We start from the raw sequence: 16,321 nt of genomic DNA, 5'->3' as shown, positions 1-16,321 counted from the left end.
GCTTTCCAAGATAATGTTCTTGCCTTCCACACTTTCTTCAACGCTCCCAGAACTTTCGCCCCCTTCCCCACCCTGTGACTCACTTCCGCTTCCATGGTTCCATCCGCTGCCAAATCCACTCCCAGATATCTAAAACACTTCACTTCCTTGGTAGCTGATAGAAGGCCAAGACACATGACAATGTAAGTGTAGAAATATCCCCATAATACACAAATAATGACTAGAACTTGTGGGTCGCTAACTCACCGTCTCAACAAACTCGAATTTCTTTCTCTCCTGGACCTCCTGCAGCAGAAACACGTAATCCAGTGAGGCATGAACGAAGTGGCGCTGTTCCATCTCCACCGACGCATCAGCCTGCCAGAACAAGACAAAAAAAAAGTTAACTACCAACCTTATGTTTTTTAAGATATTACTGTAAAAAATAGATGCACAATTCAAACTTCGTGTTAAAAAAGACAATGATACATACTTTCTTTCTTTCAAACTATTCGCCATTTCCCGCACTAGCAAGGTAGCGTTAAGAACAGAGGACTGGGCCTCTGAGGGAATATCCTCACCTGGCCTCGTTCTCTGTTCCTTCTTTTGGAAAATTAAAAAAAAACGAGAGGGGAGGATTTCCAGCCCCCCACTCCCTCCCCTTTTAGTCACCTTCTACGACACGCAAGGAATACATGGAAAAGCAAATGGATTTGTATGTAGCATTTATGGATCTGGAGAAGGCATATAATAGAGTTGATAGAGATGCTCTGTGGAAGGTATTAAGAACATATGGTGTGGGAGGCAAGTTGTTAGAAGCAGTGAAAAGTTTTTATCGAGGATGTAAGGCATGTGTACGTGTAGGAAGAGAGGAAAGTGATTGGTTCTCAGTGAATGTAGGTTTGCGGCAGGGGTGTGTGATGTCTCCATGGTTGTTTAATTTGTTTATGGATGGGGTTGTTAGGGAGGTGAATGCAAGAGTTTTGGAAAGAGGGGCAAGTATGAAGTCCGTTGGGGATGAGAGAGCTTGGAAAGTGAGTCAGTTGTTGTTCGCTGATGATACAGCACTGGTGGCTGAGTCATGTGAGAAACTGCAGAAGCTGGTGACTGAGTTTGGTAAAGTGTGTGAAAGAAGAAAGTTCAGAGTAAATGTGAATAAGAGCAAGGTTATTAGGTACAGTAGGGTTGAGGGTCAAGTCAATTGGGAGGTAAGTTTGAATGGAGAAAAACTGGAGGAAGTAAAGTGTTTTAGATATCTGGAAGTGGATCTGGCAGCAGATGGAACCATGGAAGCGGAAGTGAATCATAGGGTGGGGGAGGGGACAAAAATCCTGGGAGCCTTGAAGAATGTTTGGAGGTCAAGAACATTATCTCGGAAAGCAAAAATGGGTATGTTTGAAGGAATAGTGGTTCCAACAATGTTGTATGGTTGCGAGGCGTGGGCTATGGATAGAGTGGTGCACAGGAGGGTGGATGTGCTGGAAATGAGATATCTGAGGACAAAGTGTGGTGTGAGGTGGTTTGATCGAGTAAGTAATGTAAGGGTAAGAGATATGTGTGGAAATAAAAAGAGCGTGGTTGAGAGAGCAGAAGAGGGTGTTTTGAAATGGTTTGGGCACATAGAGAGAATGAGTGAGGATAGATTGACCAAGAGGATATATGTGTCGGAGGTGGAGGAAACAAGAAGTGGGAGACCAAATTGGAGGTGGAAAGATGGAGTGAAAAAGATTTTGAGTGATCGAGGACTGAACATGCAGGAGAGTGAAAGGCGGGCAAGGAATAGAGTGAATTGGATCGATGTGGTATACCGGGGTCGACGTGTTGTCAATGGATTGAATCAGGGCATGTGAAGCGTCTGGGGTAAACCATGGAAAGTTCTGTGGGGCTTGGATGTGGAAAGGGAGCTGTGGTTTCAGGCATTATTACATGACAGCTAGAGACTGAGTGTGAACGAATGGGGCCTTTGTTGTCTTTTCCTAGCGCTACCTCACACACATGAGGGGGAAGGGGGATGTTATTCCATGTGTGGCGAGGTGGCGATGGGAATAAATAAAGGCAGACAGTATGAATTATGTACATGTGTATATATGTATATGTCTGTGTGTGTATATATATGTGTACATTGAGATGTATAGGTATGTATATTTGCGTGTGTGGACGTGTATGTATACACATGTGTATGGGGGTGGGTTGGGCCATTTCTTTCGTCTGTTTCCTTGCGCTACCTCACAAACGCGGAAGACAGCAACAAAGCAAAATATAAATAAATAAATAAATATATTTACATTATTATACTTTGTCGCTGTCTCCCGGGTTAGTGCAAGGAAACAGATGAAAGAATGGCCCAAGCCACCCACATACACGTATATACATAAACGTCCACACACGCACATATACATACCTATACATTTCAATGTATACAGACATATACATATATACACTTGTACATATTCATGCATGCTGCCTTCATCCATTCCCACCCACCGCCATGACACCACACATGAAATGGCACCCCCCTCCCCCTGTGTGTATGCAAGGTAGCACTAGGAAAAGACAACACAGGCCATATTCATTCACACTCAGTCTCTGGCTGTCATGTGTAATGCACCGAAACCACAGCTCCCTTTCCACATCTAGGCCCCACAAAACTTTCCATGGTTTACCCCAAATGCTTCACATACCCTGGTTCAATCCACTGACAGCACGTCAACCCTGGCATACCAAACATATATATATTTCATACTTGATCACCATTTCTCACATTAGTGAGGTAGCACCAGGAAACAGACAAAAAAAGATCCACTCTCACATACATACACATGTGCATATTCATACTTGCCTGCTGTCATCCATTCCCAATGCCATCCCACCCAATAGGGACATCAAAAATACATGAAGGGAAAGAAAAAGATAGTACATCTCCTCTCTCCCACACTTGATTGCCTCTCACCACATCAAAGAGGTAAAGCCAGGAAACAGATGAAGAAAGGTCATATCTACTCACATCCATACACAAGCTGTCATGTGAAGAAAGGTCACATCTGCCCACACCCATACACAAGCTGTCATGTGTAATGTATCAAAACCAAAGCCCCCTATACATCTCCAGGCCCCAGAGACCTTTCCATGGTTTACCCTGAACACTTCACATCCCCTGTTTCAATCCACTGACAGCACACTGATCTCCATATACCACATCATTCCAGTTCACTCTATCATATACATGCCCTTCATCTTCCAGCATGTTCAGGCCCAGATCGACTGAAATCTTTTTCACTCCATCCTCCCATCTCCAATTTGGCCTCCTCATGACCCCAGAGTCTCCCCACACAGCTTTCCATGACTCCCTGTGCCTTCCCACATGCCTTTCCACACAGCTCCCCAAGTCCCCCCTTCCCATGACCTCTCATATCTCCCACATAGCTCCCAATGCCTCCCCAAAGGATCCCCCAAGCCTACTCACAATACTTCCCATACAAACTCCAGGTCTCCCTACATAGCTCCCCATGCCTCCCAACTTAGCTCCCCATTCCTCCCTTTATAACATTAAATGATTCCTCACAGAGCTCCCCATGCCTCCCCACATGGTCCCCATGTCTCCCTTTATATCATTCCATGTTTCCTCACAGAGCTCCCCATGCCTCCCCACATAGTTCTCCATGTCTCCCCACAGAGCTCCCCATGCCTCCCAACATAGTTCCCCATGTCTCCCCACGGAGCTCCCCTTGCCTTCCAATATAGCTCTCCATCCCTCCTCACACAGCTCCCCCAAGTCTCCCTACAATACTCTCTACACAGATCACTGTGATTCCTTTCATAGCTCCCCATGCCCTACACATGACTCCCCACACAGTTCCCTATCCCTTCTCACACAGCTCCCCCTATCCCTCCCTACATAGCTCCCCATACAGCTCCCTATACCCCCAAGAACTCAAGGAGCTTGGGGAGTAACTGTCCTCACTGGAGCCTGCAGGGAGGTGGGGTTGTCGGCGGCGGGGAGGCAGTAGTAGGTAGGGTAAGAGGAGCTGGCCCGTCGAATCATAGGTAGGTTAAGTCAGCGGGAGAGGAGTGTCTCACCCTCCTTTATGTAGCGCTGTTCTGTGCTCCACCAGCTGCCGCCCACGCTACAACGCTCTCTACTCCCCTTCCCCTTACCCACCTACCTACCTACCCTATCCTTGCCCTCCCTACTGTTCCCTCCCCACCGGACCCACATATCCCTCCCTACTGTCCCCACCGGACACCCCCACACACATACACCACAGGAGTGTCTGACATCTTGAGCCATGTCTTGTTCTCAAATTTCTTTCATCAATACTTTGCGATTATTTACGCTTTCAGGGAAGAAGGAAAAGGATAAAAAAGAGGAGAGGAGGAAGGAAAGATGGCGCTGCCGCTTAGATATATCATGTTACTCAGACGGATCCAATGCCCTATATCTAAAGTACTAGAGAGAGTGTTTACTCCCCTTCATAACCTCCTTAAAAACTTTTACATGCATAACGAAACAGACAGACGAGAGAACAAACACGCACACGCAGACGAAAAGGGGTTGACAAGACAACGGACTAATACAATGCCAAACAAACTCACAGACCGAGACGAAAGTCTGTGGTGAAGAAAAAGATAAAAGAAAGGTACCTTTACTGGTTCACCTTTAAGTGTAAACAATTTAAAACTCGCTAGCCTTGCTCACACCTACCGTGGTACCACCTGTATACCACAGTACCTGGCACTTGAAAATGGTGTACCAGGCGGGAGGGAGGAGTACCAGAACCAGTCACCACCTGGAGGCGTAATACAAGGTCATCCGCTTTCGGCGAGGCATCTCCCTCCACACCAGTACAGTTAACCCGCCTCATCCTGTGACCGATCTATTCCAATAAAAATACTTTCTATTGAACTGATATTAGTAAAATGAAAATTACTTGAAGTAATATACTTTCTGTTGATGTGATAGTTGTTAACAAAATACTCCTAATCAAGTCCTTTCTGCAGCTATGATTAACAAAAAACTTCAAATACATTACTACTTTCTCTTGCAGTGATGTTAGTAACAAAATAATTGATGTAAAATGCGGTATTATTACCGTTAAAGGAAATCCAGGTTAAGTTGGGTAAGGTTGGGTTTGGTTGAAATCATTTTCCCGATGGTTTTTGATGTCTTTTGAACGATTCTGACCTTTTATTTCCATCGCAAATCACTACTAATGGTCATTTCTCCCACCTAAAACCCCGGTTTCCTATGAGTGGTCCTCCATTATCGCTGGATAAAGGATAACCATCACAATCGTGCAAACCACATAAAAAAAAATTCATCGAAAAACAATAATGTCAACTTTCAAACCGGTAATTCTACCTAACGTACATTCTGTAGCTAACAACGAAACGCATCATACAAATACATTTCATTGACAATTAACCTAAAAATCGACAAAATACCTCGAATAAATACTTTATAAACTACAATGTTTCCACGATATATCCAACAAAATACTTCATATTAATGTTTTATCTTTGTTATGTACCCAAATTACATCAACAAAAAGGCACTTCAAATAATGATCTCGATTTTGCAAACAGGACTTCTGAAAGGTTCTTAGATATTGTTCCAATAATATACTCTTCGTTATGTTGCACTGAAGTGCAGTTACGGGCCGCCCAAAAGATGCTGAGTCCAGATTGGTTCGAATCCAGGTCGCAGAAGCCGGTCCACAGTTCACCCAGCAGTTCATCCTCCCCTCTTTTCTACCCCCAACGTTAATCCTAGGGACAGACTATAATTCTGACCCTCAGACCAGCTAAGTTCTTTGAGGACGCGGCCCGCACGCCCACGTACCCAATTTATCCAGGCTGGTCAAGTAACTCTGAGGAACTTTGTTCATTAAGTTCCCGTAAATCTCCACTAAGGCGGTCCATAACCACCTTAATACAAGTGGGGTTTTGAGAATAATGACCCAATACAAGTAGGTTGTGAGAGGAACGACCCAATCTCCATACTGTTCTCAGCCGTGGTATGTACAACATCTTTAGGTCTTCGCTATTATCTTTCTCACACGCATTTACAATCCCACCACGTTGGTAAGGACATTAATTTACAATGTAAACAGAGAAGCATGCCAGGATTTTTCATATGTAAATTACTAGCCATACTGCCTGCTCATTGGACCTGTCAGCGGTTCCAATAATGTCCTGTAAATTCCAATATTCAAAGTCATTAGGGTATGCGTATCACAGTCTCTGAAAAATCCTCAGCTTGACATCTGTTTCCTGTTGGCCTTCTGATCGAGGAGTCCCCTATATCTTCATGAGGCTCGCGCAGCGCCCAGGAAACTGGCCACGTCCACCGTGTTGAGACAACAGGTCGAAGAGTGTAATAGTGTTTTCGTGGGCATCTGAATGCGGATAGCGCCGGGCAAATGTGTAATAGGTAGACTGTTTGATGCATGTGCGAGTTCATCTTCACACACAAATACCCACATAAACCAAGTTTCTTAATCTCGTCACACAACAGCAAGCGAGAGGATGGCTGGTACATCATCTCACGAGATGAACCCCCCCCCCCCCACACACACACACACACACTTCCGTCGGTGGCTCTGGTCATTAATGAACAATGTTCAGGCCGGCTACACCCGCGCCAGCCACTCACTCCACTTACCTGACCTATAAAGGCTTGTCTCAGCCAACCAAAAATAGTCTCCTTTTGATTCCCAAAATCTCCCGCGCTCGCTGGGCCACTTCAGAATCCCTCCAGTACTCTTGGGTACATCGGGAGGGTTATTTGCCCGTTCAGCAAACCCTTCCCTGAATAACCTATTTTTTTTTTTTTCATATTGGAGAATCTAGGAAGAAGTAGTGACCCTTGCCCTTCCAATATGGCCGAGTCATAGTTCCATGCAAGGACAATGATCAGGGTGGAGAGTTCCAAAATGGTTCCTCGCCAGCCTCTGATCTGTGGTGTAAACTTATGACTTATTGGCCAGTCTACTACCTCCTCTCTCTAGGTACATCCCGGACCTGTTTTCACTCCTGTACTCTTACACGTTCTCGACCCCGATAATGATATCTCCACTTACTGATACAATACGCAGTAATTCCTTTATGACGCTACAGGACGTACACATCTATTACAAACCCCGGGTAATCGTTCGACGACACTGGAATAAACTACCCATCACATAATCGATGGCTAATAATACATTTAAAGACGGGTTGACAAACATCTTAATAAGAGCAATCAGTAAATACTCAGTCTACATAATAATGGTGATACATGTGCATATACTGTACCATTCTTCTTTTTCTATACATAATAACGACTATGATCTCCCATCCTTAAGAGGATCCTGCAGAAGAAATAAATCAGTTTAACCTTCCCAGTCATCCATCCATTTGTATTGAACTTCTGTATCTGCTTATTGTCTCTAGCAGACGTGACATTCCTTCATAGACATTCTCCTGCCAGCTGGTACGCTCTCCTATCCTGACTCCAGTCAAAATCAAGTTGAAGAGTGAAGAATACTATTAATGTCCTCCAGTAAGATAGCCTCGTTACAGAACACCAGGTCTTCTCTGTTATCTGGCTTTCCCATGTACTCTTATCTTCTCACTCCACAGTTCCTTCCCTAGTCACTCCACGCTTGCCTCCGCCAGACCTCCCTGTCCTTACCAACCTACACACCGCCCCTTCTCCGGGTAATGAGTCATCTCCCACCCCAGTTATTGACTCTCTCTCTCTCTCTCTCTCTCCAGCCCCGACGTTCAGCACAGCCTCCGCCCTCCAACCATTCCTTATCTACTCCCCTCCGACGGCCAGCTGCTCCATCCCTCCCTCTCTCTATCCCCCCCCCCCTCTCTCTCTCTCTCTCTCTCTCTCTCTCTCTCTCTCTCTCTCCCTTCCATACTCTCCCTCAAGCCTGCCTCCTAACCCCTACACAACCAGGATTTCCCCACCGATCGATACTGGCATAAGGCCGACAGCCAAAGGGGACAAACACAGATCAAGCTGTGCGCTAAAGTCGGCCCTCCCTGCGACACAGGGTTCGACAAGACGTCGTAAAGGGTCGCCCCTAAGTCGGCCCTCCATGCGACACAGGGTTCGACAAGACGTCGTAGGGGGTCACCCCTAAGTCGGCCCCCCATGCGACAGAGGGTTAGACAAGATGTCGCAGGGAGTCGCCCCCAATTCGCCCACATCTCTCCCTCGCTAAAGGTCGCACCGACATTATCAGTCACTGCTATTGTGAGGCTCCCGGCCCGCTTAATGACCCGTCGCAAAAGTCAACTTGGTGTCAAAGCCATCATGGTGCTCGTTAGCCTGAGTGGGGGGGACCAGGGAATGGGACCACGAGGCTGTGGAACGACGAAATGGGACCACAGGGCTCTAAAACGACGGAATGGGGACACAGGTCTCTACGACGACGGAACGGGACTAAGGGCCTCTGGGACGAGGGAACGGAGCCATGGCCTGGGACGACGGAATGGGACTAAGGGCCTCTGGGTCGAGGGAACGGAGCCATGGTCTGGGACGACGGAATGGGACCAAGGGGTTCTGTTGGTTGCAATGACCCCGAGGGGCTCTGGGACCAGGGGAATGGAACCATGGAGCTCAGAGACAACGGAGTGGTGACTTGGGAATGGGTACTGAAGTCGGCTTTGGGAAGAGGAAATGGGACAAGGAAAAAAAAAAAAATAGTCACATCGATTCCGAAGCGATGTAGTGGACCAGGGGAAGGGAGATGTCTGTGTTAAAGACGGCAGACAGACTAGTGGATAGAGGAGGAGGGGAGATGTGTACGGAGGGTACGGGTTGTGGAAGGCAGAAGGAATGGAAGTGAGAGGGAAGGAAGGAGACACGAGTAGGCATGAGAGGATGAGGAAAGGCAAGAGGGGAGTGCGGTGTTGGTGTGTTGTCGCTATGGTTGCCTGGTACCAGCAGCCAACACCCACACACACACACACACACACGTCTCCCACCTCGCCCACAGACAATGTCTGTCCTTCACCTGACCTACAGACTTGCCTACTACACATGTCTCCCCTCAACACCTCCCACACCGGCGAGGAAGCGGACAAGTCTGCCGACCAACTGGTCAAGACAAAAAATAGAATAATAATACACGTGTCACTGAAGGTCACACAGAGTGAGGAAGGTTTCCTTGATGACGAGGATCAATAAAATGCATAACAAATTACCTACAATGCATTACGCGACGGTTGCTAACAAGGCAAGATATATATATATATATATATATATATATATATATATATATATATATATATATATATATATATATATATATATCATCCCTGGGGATACGGGAGAAAGAATACTTCCCACGTATTCCCTGCGTCTCGTAGAAGGTGACTAAAAGGGGAGGGAGCGGGTGGCTGGAAATCCTCCCCTCTCTTGTTTTTTTTTTTTTTTTAATTTTCCAAAAGAAGGAACAGAGAAGGGGGCCAGGTGAGGATATTCCCTCAGAGGCCCAGTCCTCTGTTCTTAACGCTACCTCGCTAACGCGGAAAATGGCAAATAGTATGAAATATATATATATATATATATATATATATATATATATATATATATATATATATATATATATATATATATATATAACATAGCCAGAGGGTAAAATATTCAATTCCCCTCGCTCGGTTAAGGTTAGCAGAGCGTCTGGCTATGTTAAGAGGTGGTGGGGGGCGGGCTTGGGCCAATGGACCTGACCTTTGGCCTATATTTCGGGGGTGGGGTTCGGTGGTGCGTATCGGCAATGAGCATAATGCGAGGACTGGCCACACACACACACACACACACACACCTCACCCCCCCCCCCCCAACCTGACTAATGTATTGCCATGGGTCTTATGACTAACCCCCCACACACTCCCCATGAGGGGGGGGGGGCATATTTTGTCCAACCTGGCTACTGTATCATCACGGGTCCTGTAACGAACCCTCCACTCCCAACCTCACACTAGTTTCCCCTTGTGCCCAACCCCCGACACAAAACCCCCACACACATTCTACTACTATCACACACACACACACACAGGCACACACACACAGGCACACACAAGGTACAGATGAATGCTAAGTGCTCCCCCACGCCATGACCGAGGCCAGCCTTACATATATAAACAAAAGACATCTATCTATCTATCTATCTATCTATCTATCTATCTGTCTGTCTGTCTATTCTGACCGGGTGTCGGGAGGGCCGCGTTGGGCCGCCGGCTGAGTGAACTCTAAGCATGTCGGGAGCCTGGTTTCACTTGCTTAAACTGAGGAAGACATCAACGCTCAGGGTGAGAGAGAGAGAGAGAGAGAGAGAGAGAGAGAGAGAGAGAGAGAGAGAGAGAGAGAGAGAGAGAGAGAGAGAGAGAGAGGAGTGGGGAATGCTTCCCCCCTTCCCTCCATCAGGCCTTTTCTCCCCCCCCCCTCTCCCCCTTTCCGTCGCGACAGGGGGAAGGGGGGGAAACGACCACAAGGGGAGGGCGGAATGTCCTCTGACCTACTTCACCTGTCTGCCACGCCCATATAATGCCAGACCCCATCCCCCTTGACACACACACACACACACACACACACACACACACACACACACACACACAGAACCTAATCAAATCCCTTTCCAATATTAATTAGCTTCAGTCTGGGGTCGGGTCTATTCATTGACCCCATATCACGAACGACTTCCCCCCAAAAAAAATCGTCTGACATCAATATATCTGGTCGTCAAGTGTCATGTGGTCCCCTGGTGTACGACGATACGACCCTCTGGGTACGACTAGTGAGTATGATCCTTGAGCATGATCATACGACCCTTGGGTACTGATGACCCGGCCTTTGTGTTGGCCCTTAAGGGGGCAAGACACTGGTCGTGTTCAAGGGTCGTACCTAAGTTGCTTAAAGGGTCGTGCCGTGTGTGTGTGTGTGTGTGTGTGTGTGTGTGTGTGTGAGGGATGGCAGTGATAATGACTACATAATTAAGTCATGTGTGGTGAGGGTCGTGGAGGTAATGACCCATTCATGTTCCACATGTTTACTCCCAACCCTTCCTCACACCTCCACCTGACCTCACAACCCTCCCTCACACCTCCACCTGACCTCACAACCCTCCCTCACACCTCCACCTGACCTCACAACCCTCCCTCACACCTCCACCTGACCTCACAACCCTTCCTCACACCTCCACCTGACCTCACAACCCTCCCTCACACCTCCACCTGACCTCACAACCTTCCCTCACACCTCCACCTGACCTCACAACCCTCCCTCACACCTCCACCTGACCTCACAACCCTCCCTCACACCTCCACCTGACCTCACAACCCTCCCTCACACCTCCACCTGACCTCACAACCCTTCCTCACACCTCCACCTGACCTCACAACCCTTCCTCACACCTCCACCTGACCTTACAACCCTTCCTCACACCTCCACCTGACCTCACAATGGGTGGTGGTAATAATGGGGGGTTGGGGGGGGGGCTGGAGGCGGTAACTACGGGAGGTGATTGATGACGTAAAAGGTGTTTTGAAGGATGAGGAGAATGACATGTTATGGAGAGGGGTCTAGTGAGACGGATCAATACTGAGGACTCCAGGGGTGGTGGTGGCTGTCTGGCTGTCTTGAGGTGGGGTGAGCCACGGCAACGGCTGCGTGGGGTGACCATGGCAAGGGCTGAACACACACACACACACACACACACACACACACACACACACACACACACACATCCTACTACATACACCAGGAGGGTGTTGCATGGAGCCCCCTCTCGTGTCAACTGCGGTGCAACACAAGTGCTGGAACTGCGAGGGGGAGTGTTTCATGGAACACTTGTATCGCGTGCAGTGGCCAGGAGGGTGGTGTTGCACGGAACACTCCCTGTGTCGCCTGCAGGACCTGAGAGTGCAATATCAGGTACAAATATTGTTGGGAAAAACATTCTAAAAATCTAGGTTCAATGATCGAATTTATGCCTAAGGTTATGGGCCAGGTTATGACCAAGAGTTAACCTTTAAGGGCCATTACGATTCGAAACTACAAGCTGATATGGATCAAATCTCCCAGTGGGTCAGTGGACGTAATTTCAGCCCCTTAACGGAGAGGAAAAAAAGTTCCAACGACCCCAATACTTGGGGGAAGTCATGAAGCAAAGGCATTATATAATACGGGATGAACACAGCAACACTGGACAATGTCAGGCACCTGGGAGTGATCATGTATGGCGGACACATCAGAGCAGCTATTGCATCTCCGAGAAGAAAAAGATGGTCGGGTGGATCTTGCTGACTTTCAAGATCGGAGACAGGGAAGACCAATGATGGATGTCTTGAAGGCGCGATCACACTTACAAACATGATGGTCCCGTGCGTTAATGTCATCGTAAACTGCGGGCAAAACCGCAGTCTGAAAGTGTACAATGGTCTTTCGCGGCCCATATACTGACCCCGTAAAAGGCGTGAGCGACTGAAAATATCAGGAATATCAGATATCCCAAAGCGTCAGTCATGGACCGACACAAAAAGGAGCCTGGACACATACCACCAGAGGGTACCAGACCAGCCAAGATGGGGCGGTTATGTTGAGATAGGAATAGTTTTCTCCACTAGCCTGATTGAGCAGAGGGACGTCTGGACAGTTTGGTCTCAGGCCCAGCTGTGGGAGGCAGAAGACCACCCAAACCATCGTCAGGTAAGGCAAGGTGCCAGACCCAGCTGTGGGGGGTAGAAGACCTCCCAAACCATCGTCAGGTAAGGTAAGGTAATAGACCCAGCTGTGGGAGGGGAGAAGACCTTCCAAACCATCGTCAGGTAAGGTAAGGTAATAGACCCAGCTGTGGGGGTAGAAGACCTCCAAAACCATCGTCAGGTAAGGCAAGGTGCCAGACCCAGCTGTGGGGGGTAGAAGACCTCCCAAACCATGGTCAGGTAAGGCAAGGTGCCAGACCCAGCTGTGGGAGGGGAGAAGACCTCCCAAACCATCGTCAGGTAAGGTAAGGTAATAGACCCAGCTGTGGGGGGTAGAAGACCTCCCAAACCATCGTCAGGTAAGGTAAGGTAATAGACCCAGCTGTGGGGGTAGAAGACCTACCAAACCATCGTCAGGTAAGGCAAGGTGCCAGACCCAGCTGTGGGGGGTAGAAGACCTCCCAAACCATCGTCAGGTAAGGTAAGGTAATAGACCCAGCTGTGGGGGTAGAAGACCTACCAAACCATCGTCAGGTAAGGCAAGGTGCCAGACCCAGCTGTGGGAGGGGAGAAGACCTCCCAAACCATGGTCAGGTAAGGTAAGGTAATAGACCCAGCTGTGGGGGTAGAAGACCTACCAAACCATCGTCAGGTAAGGCAAGGTGCCAGACCCAGCCGTCGAAAGAGCGATGCCTTCAGCTGGGAGGCTGGTGGTACTGGTGGCCGGTGTGTGTGTTGGAGAACGCTCGATGTTACTACTTTAAAATTCATGAGTCAGCAAGCGAGGGAGGGAGGGGGGGAGGGGCCCGCCTCCCTTACCCGTGCGAGGTAAAACGACTTGACCACAAACGTGCGAGGTCCGTGTTGGTCTCGTAACTCCTTACCTCCCTCAAGACAGACCCACCTATCTCCCTCAAGACAGACCCACCTATCTCCCTCAAATAAACCCGCCCTATCTCCCTGAAAACAGACTAACTACCTCCCTCAAGATATCCTCCCTTCATCCCTCAACATAAGATTCCCAACCTCCCACAAGACAGGTTCCCTACCTCCCTCAACGTAAAAAAAGAGACAACGGAGAGGGGTCTCTCTCTCTCTCTCTCTCTCTCTCTCTCTCTCTCTCTCTCTCTCTCTCTCTCTATCTATCTATCTATCTATCTATCTCCTCTGTAAGACACCAGTTGCAGAACAGACGTCCACACGCTGGTCCTCGAGACCCTGCTGGCTGTAACTGTCTCGCCATTGCAAGGTCTTCATATCCCGCGTCTCGATCATCCGCAGAATCCACGATCTTGTCCAGAGTCCGCTGGCCACTGTGTGTGTGTGTGTGTGTGTGTGTGTGTGTGTGTGTGTGTGTGTGTGTGTGTGTGTGTGTCCATCTTACGTAGTCATCTGCGGCAGCGTTCGAGTCTGGGCCTTGATAAAGTTGTGGGCGCATCTCCTCCTGCTTCACAACCCGCCTCTGATCTCGTTTCCCTCAGATGTCTTGTGTCTCTCTCTCTCCGGAGGTTGGGTGGGGGATGAAGAATACGGCCCAGGGGTGTCCACTGTCACTCTCTCCAGCAAGACGGGCAGGAGTGTGGCAGATGGTCACACGTACAGGATTGTATCCCATACTTCAAGATATATATATATATATATATATATATATATATATATATATATATATATATATATATATATATATATATATTATATATATATATATATATATATATATATATATATATATATATATATATATATATATATTATATATATATATATATATTCACCTTAGCTTTAGCTTTATCTACCTATATATGTATATAGCTTGCGTTACGCTAAGAAAGGTGGACGGTCAACTGGAACGAGACGATATATATATATATATATATATATATATATATATATATATATATATATATATATATATATATATATATAGATAGATAGATAGATAGATAGATAGATAGATAGATAGATAGTGTTTCTGGTATGTTGTTATAAGCGTTTCTAAAAATATCGACAGCAAAAAAACTTCTTTTTCACGTCGCCCTCCTGACGCACACCATCAGTAATCCCACGCCCCTCTGTCGAAAATCCCCTGTCCCTGGGTGTCAAATCCCGCTCGCCTCTCTGGACACAAGCACTGCGACCCCGCTCTCTCTCTCTCTCTCTCTCTCTCTCTCTCTCTCTCTCTCTCTCTCTCTCTCTCTCTCTCTCTTCCCCCTCGCCCCCCGTGTTCTGAGTATGCGAGTTTCCGCATGTGGGTCAGCAGGCGCTTGCTCGTCTACATGACATGGCTAGAAAAAAACAAACAAACTGGGAAGTCTAACTTTTTCCCCGGGAAATCTGGACGAGCAAAGCACAGTCCAAAGATGGGTGACCATTCTAAAAGCCTCGTAACTCTCGTCCTGTTGCTTTAAACTCTGAAGATCTTCACTTGAGCCAGTCGATCCTCGAGCCCTACACCCCGTAAGCACTTCACTGATCATCAAATCTGTTCTGTCAAAGCAGGATCTGCTGTTGACAATCTTCCCATGTCACTACTGTCTGGACACCACGTCTGGGAGAGACAATACAGTCTCATGTCGTGGTCCTTCGTGTACCCAAGGTTTCTCGTAAGGTGAGGCACCGGGATCTTATCTCCAACCTTCCCTCCCGCACACCGCTGTTCATACTCCCTCTCTTTCTTGCGCCGATCTATCTTCAGACTGGACCAACACCGAACCAGCCACTCCCATCTATCGCATCAATACCGGCGTCTGACCTCAAGTGTTTCTGTCTTACCTACATTCTTAACTCCTCTTTCCTCAGCGATTTCTCCGTCTCTTAACATATCCCCGGGTGGCATCCACACACCGGCGAATGTACACTGCATTCCTCCGCTTCTTTCAGAGCCGCTCCAGCCTCATGTCTCACCATCTTCTGTAAACTCTCAGTCTTGCAACAGCAATTCCCCAGTGAGGTGCACGCAAACCCCCTTCTGTCTAATGCCTCTGAAATCTATTTGATTCTCATGTCCTATTCTTCACCTTTCTCATGGCTTCCCCACTTGCAATGAAGCCTCTACAATTCAACCAGTCGACAAGATAAGCAAATTTGGTATCGAATGAATGTCTAATTCATCTTGGACACCTATACAATATCATACAATTTTCATATGTTAGCAGCTGAGACAGTACGGGTAATTGACGTCCTAATCAAGGCCATCTCATTAACGATAAATAAAATATATATATATATATATATATATATATATATATATATATATATATATATATATATATATATATATATACCCTAGTCTGTGCCACGTATCCATTTCATCGACGAACCCCGGATGAACAGCAACGCTAAGGGGGGGTCGTGTCGTCTTGGGTCGTTGTGATAACTGTATCTTTCCTTACACCTCGAAGCTCTAGGATTTTTTTTTCCCATCACGTATCTCCCAACAGCAGATAAGACCTGAACCATTTCCTTTCTTTAAAAAAAAGAGAGAGAGAGGAGGGAGCAGGTCTCCCACATCCTCAGACGTTCTTACTATCATTTTTTTACCTCTAATCTCTCTCTCTCTCTCTCTCTCTCTCTCTCTCTCTCTCTCTCTCTCTCTCTCTCTCTCTCTCTCTGTTGTATCTTTTTTAAGCCCATTTTAGTACAG

General features: G+C 47.3%; 1 protein-coding gene across 17 annotated transcripts in view; it reads right to left on the bottom strand.

The window, feature by feature from the left end:
* Nucleotides 1-16,321, bottom strand: part of Graf (GTPase regulator associated with FAK) — a 174,892-nt gene that overhangs the window by 49,852 nt on the left and 108,719 nt on the right. For all 17 annotated transcript variants that reach the window (XM_071691771.1, XM_071691775.1, XM_071691776.1 and 14 more), the window contains one exon: nt 247-357. In XM_071691771.1, the coding sequence (XP_071547872.1) occupies nt 247-357 (111 nt within the window). The remainder of the gene's footprint in view (nt 1-246; nt 358-16,321) is intronic.

The sequence above is a fragment of the Panulirus ornatus genome, chromosome 51 (assembly GCF_036320965.1).
Source record: "Panulirus ornatus isolate Po-2019 chromosome 51, ASM3632096v1, whole genome shotgun sequence".
NCBI classification, from domain to species: domain Eukaryota; kingdom Metazoa; phylum Arthropoda; class Malacostraca; order Decapoda; family Palinuridae; genus Panulirus; species Panulirus ornatus.
Note: the sequence above shows the minus strand (reverse complement) of the source record. Positions and strands in the feature narration are given on the sequence as shown.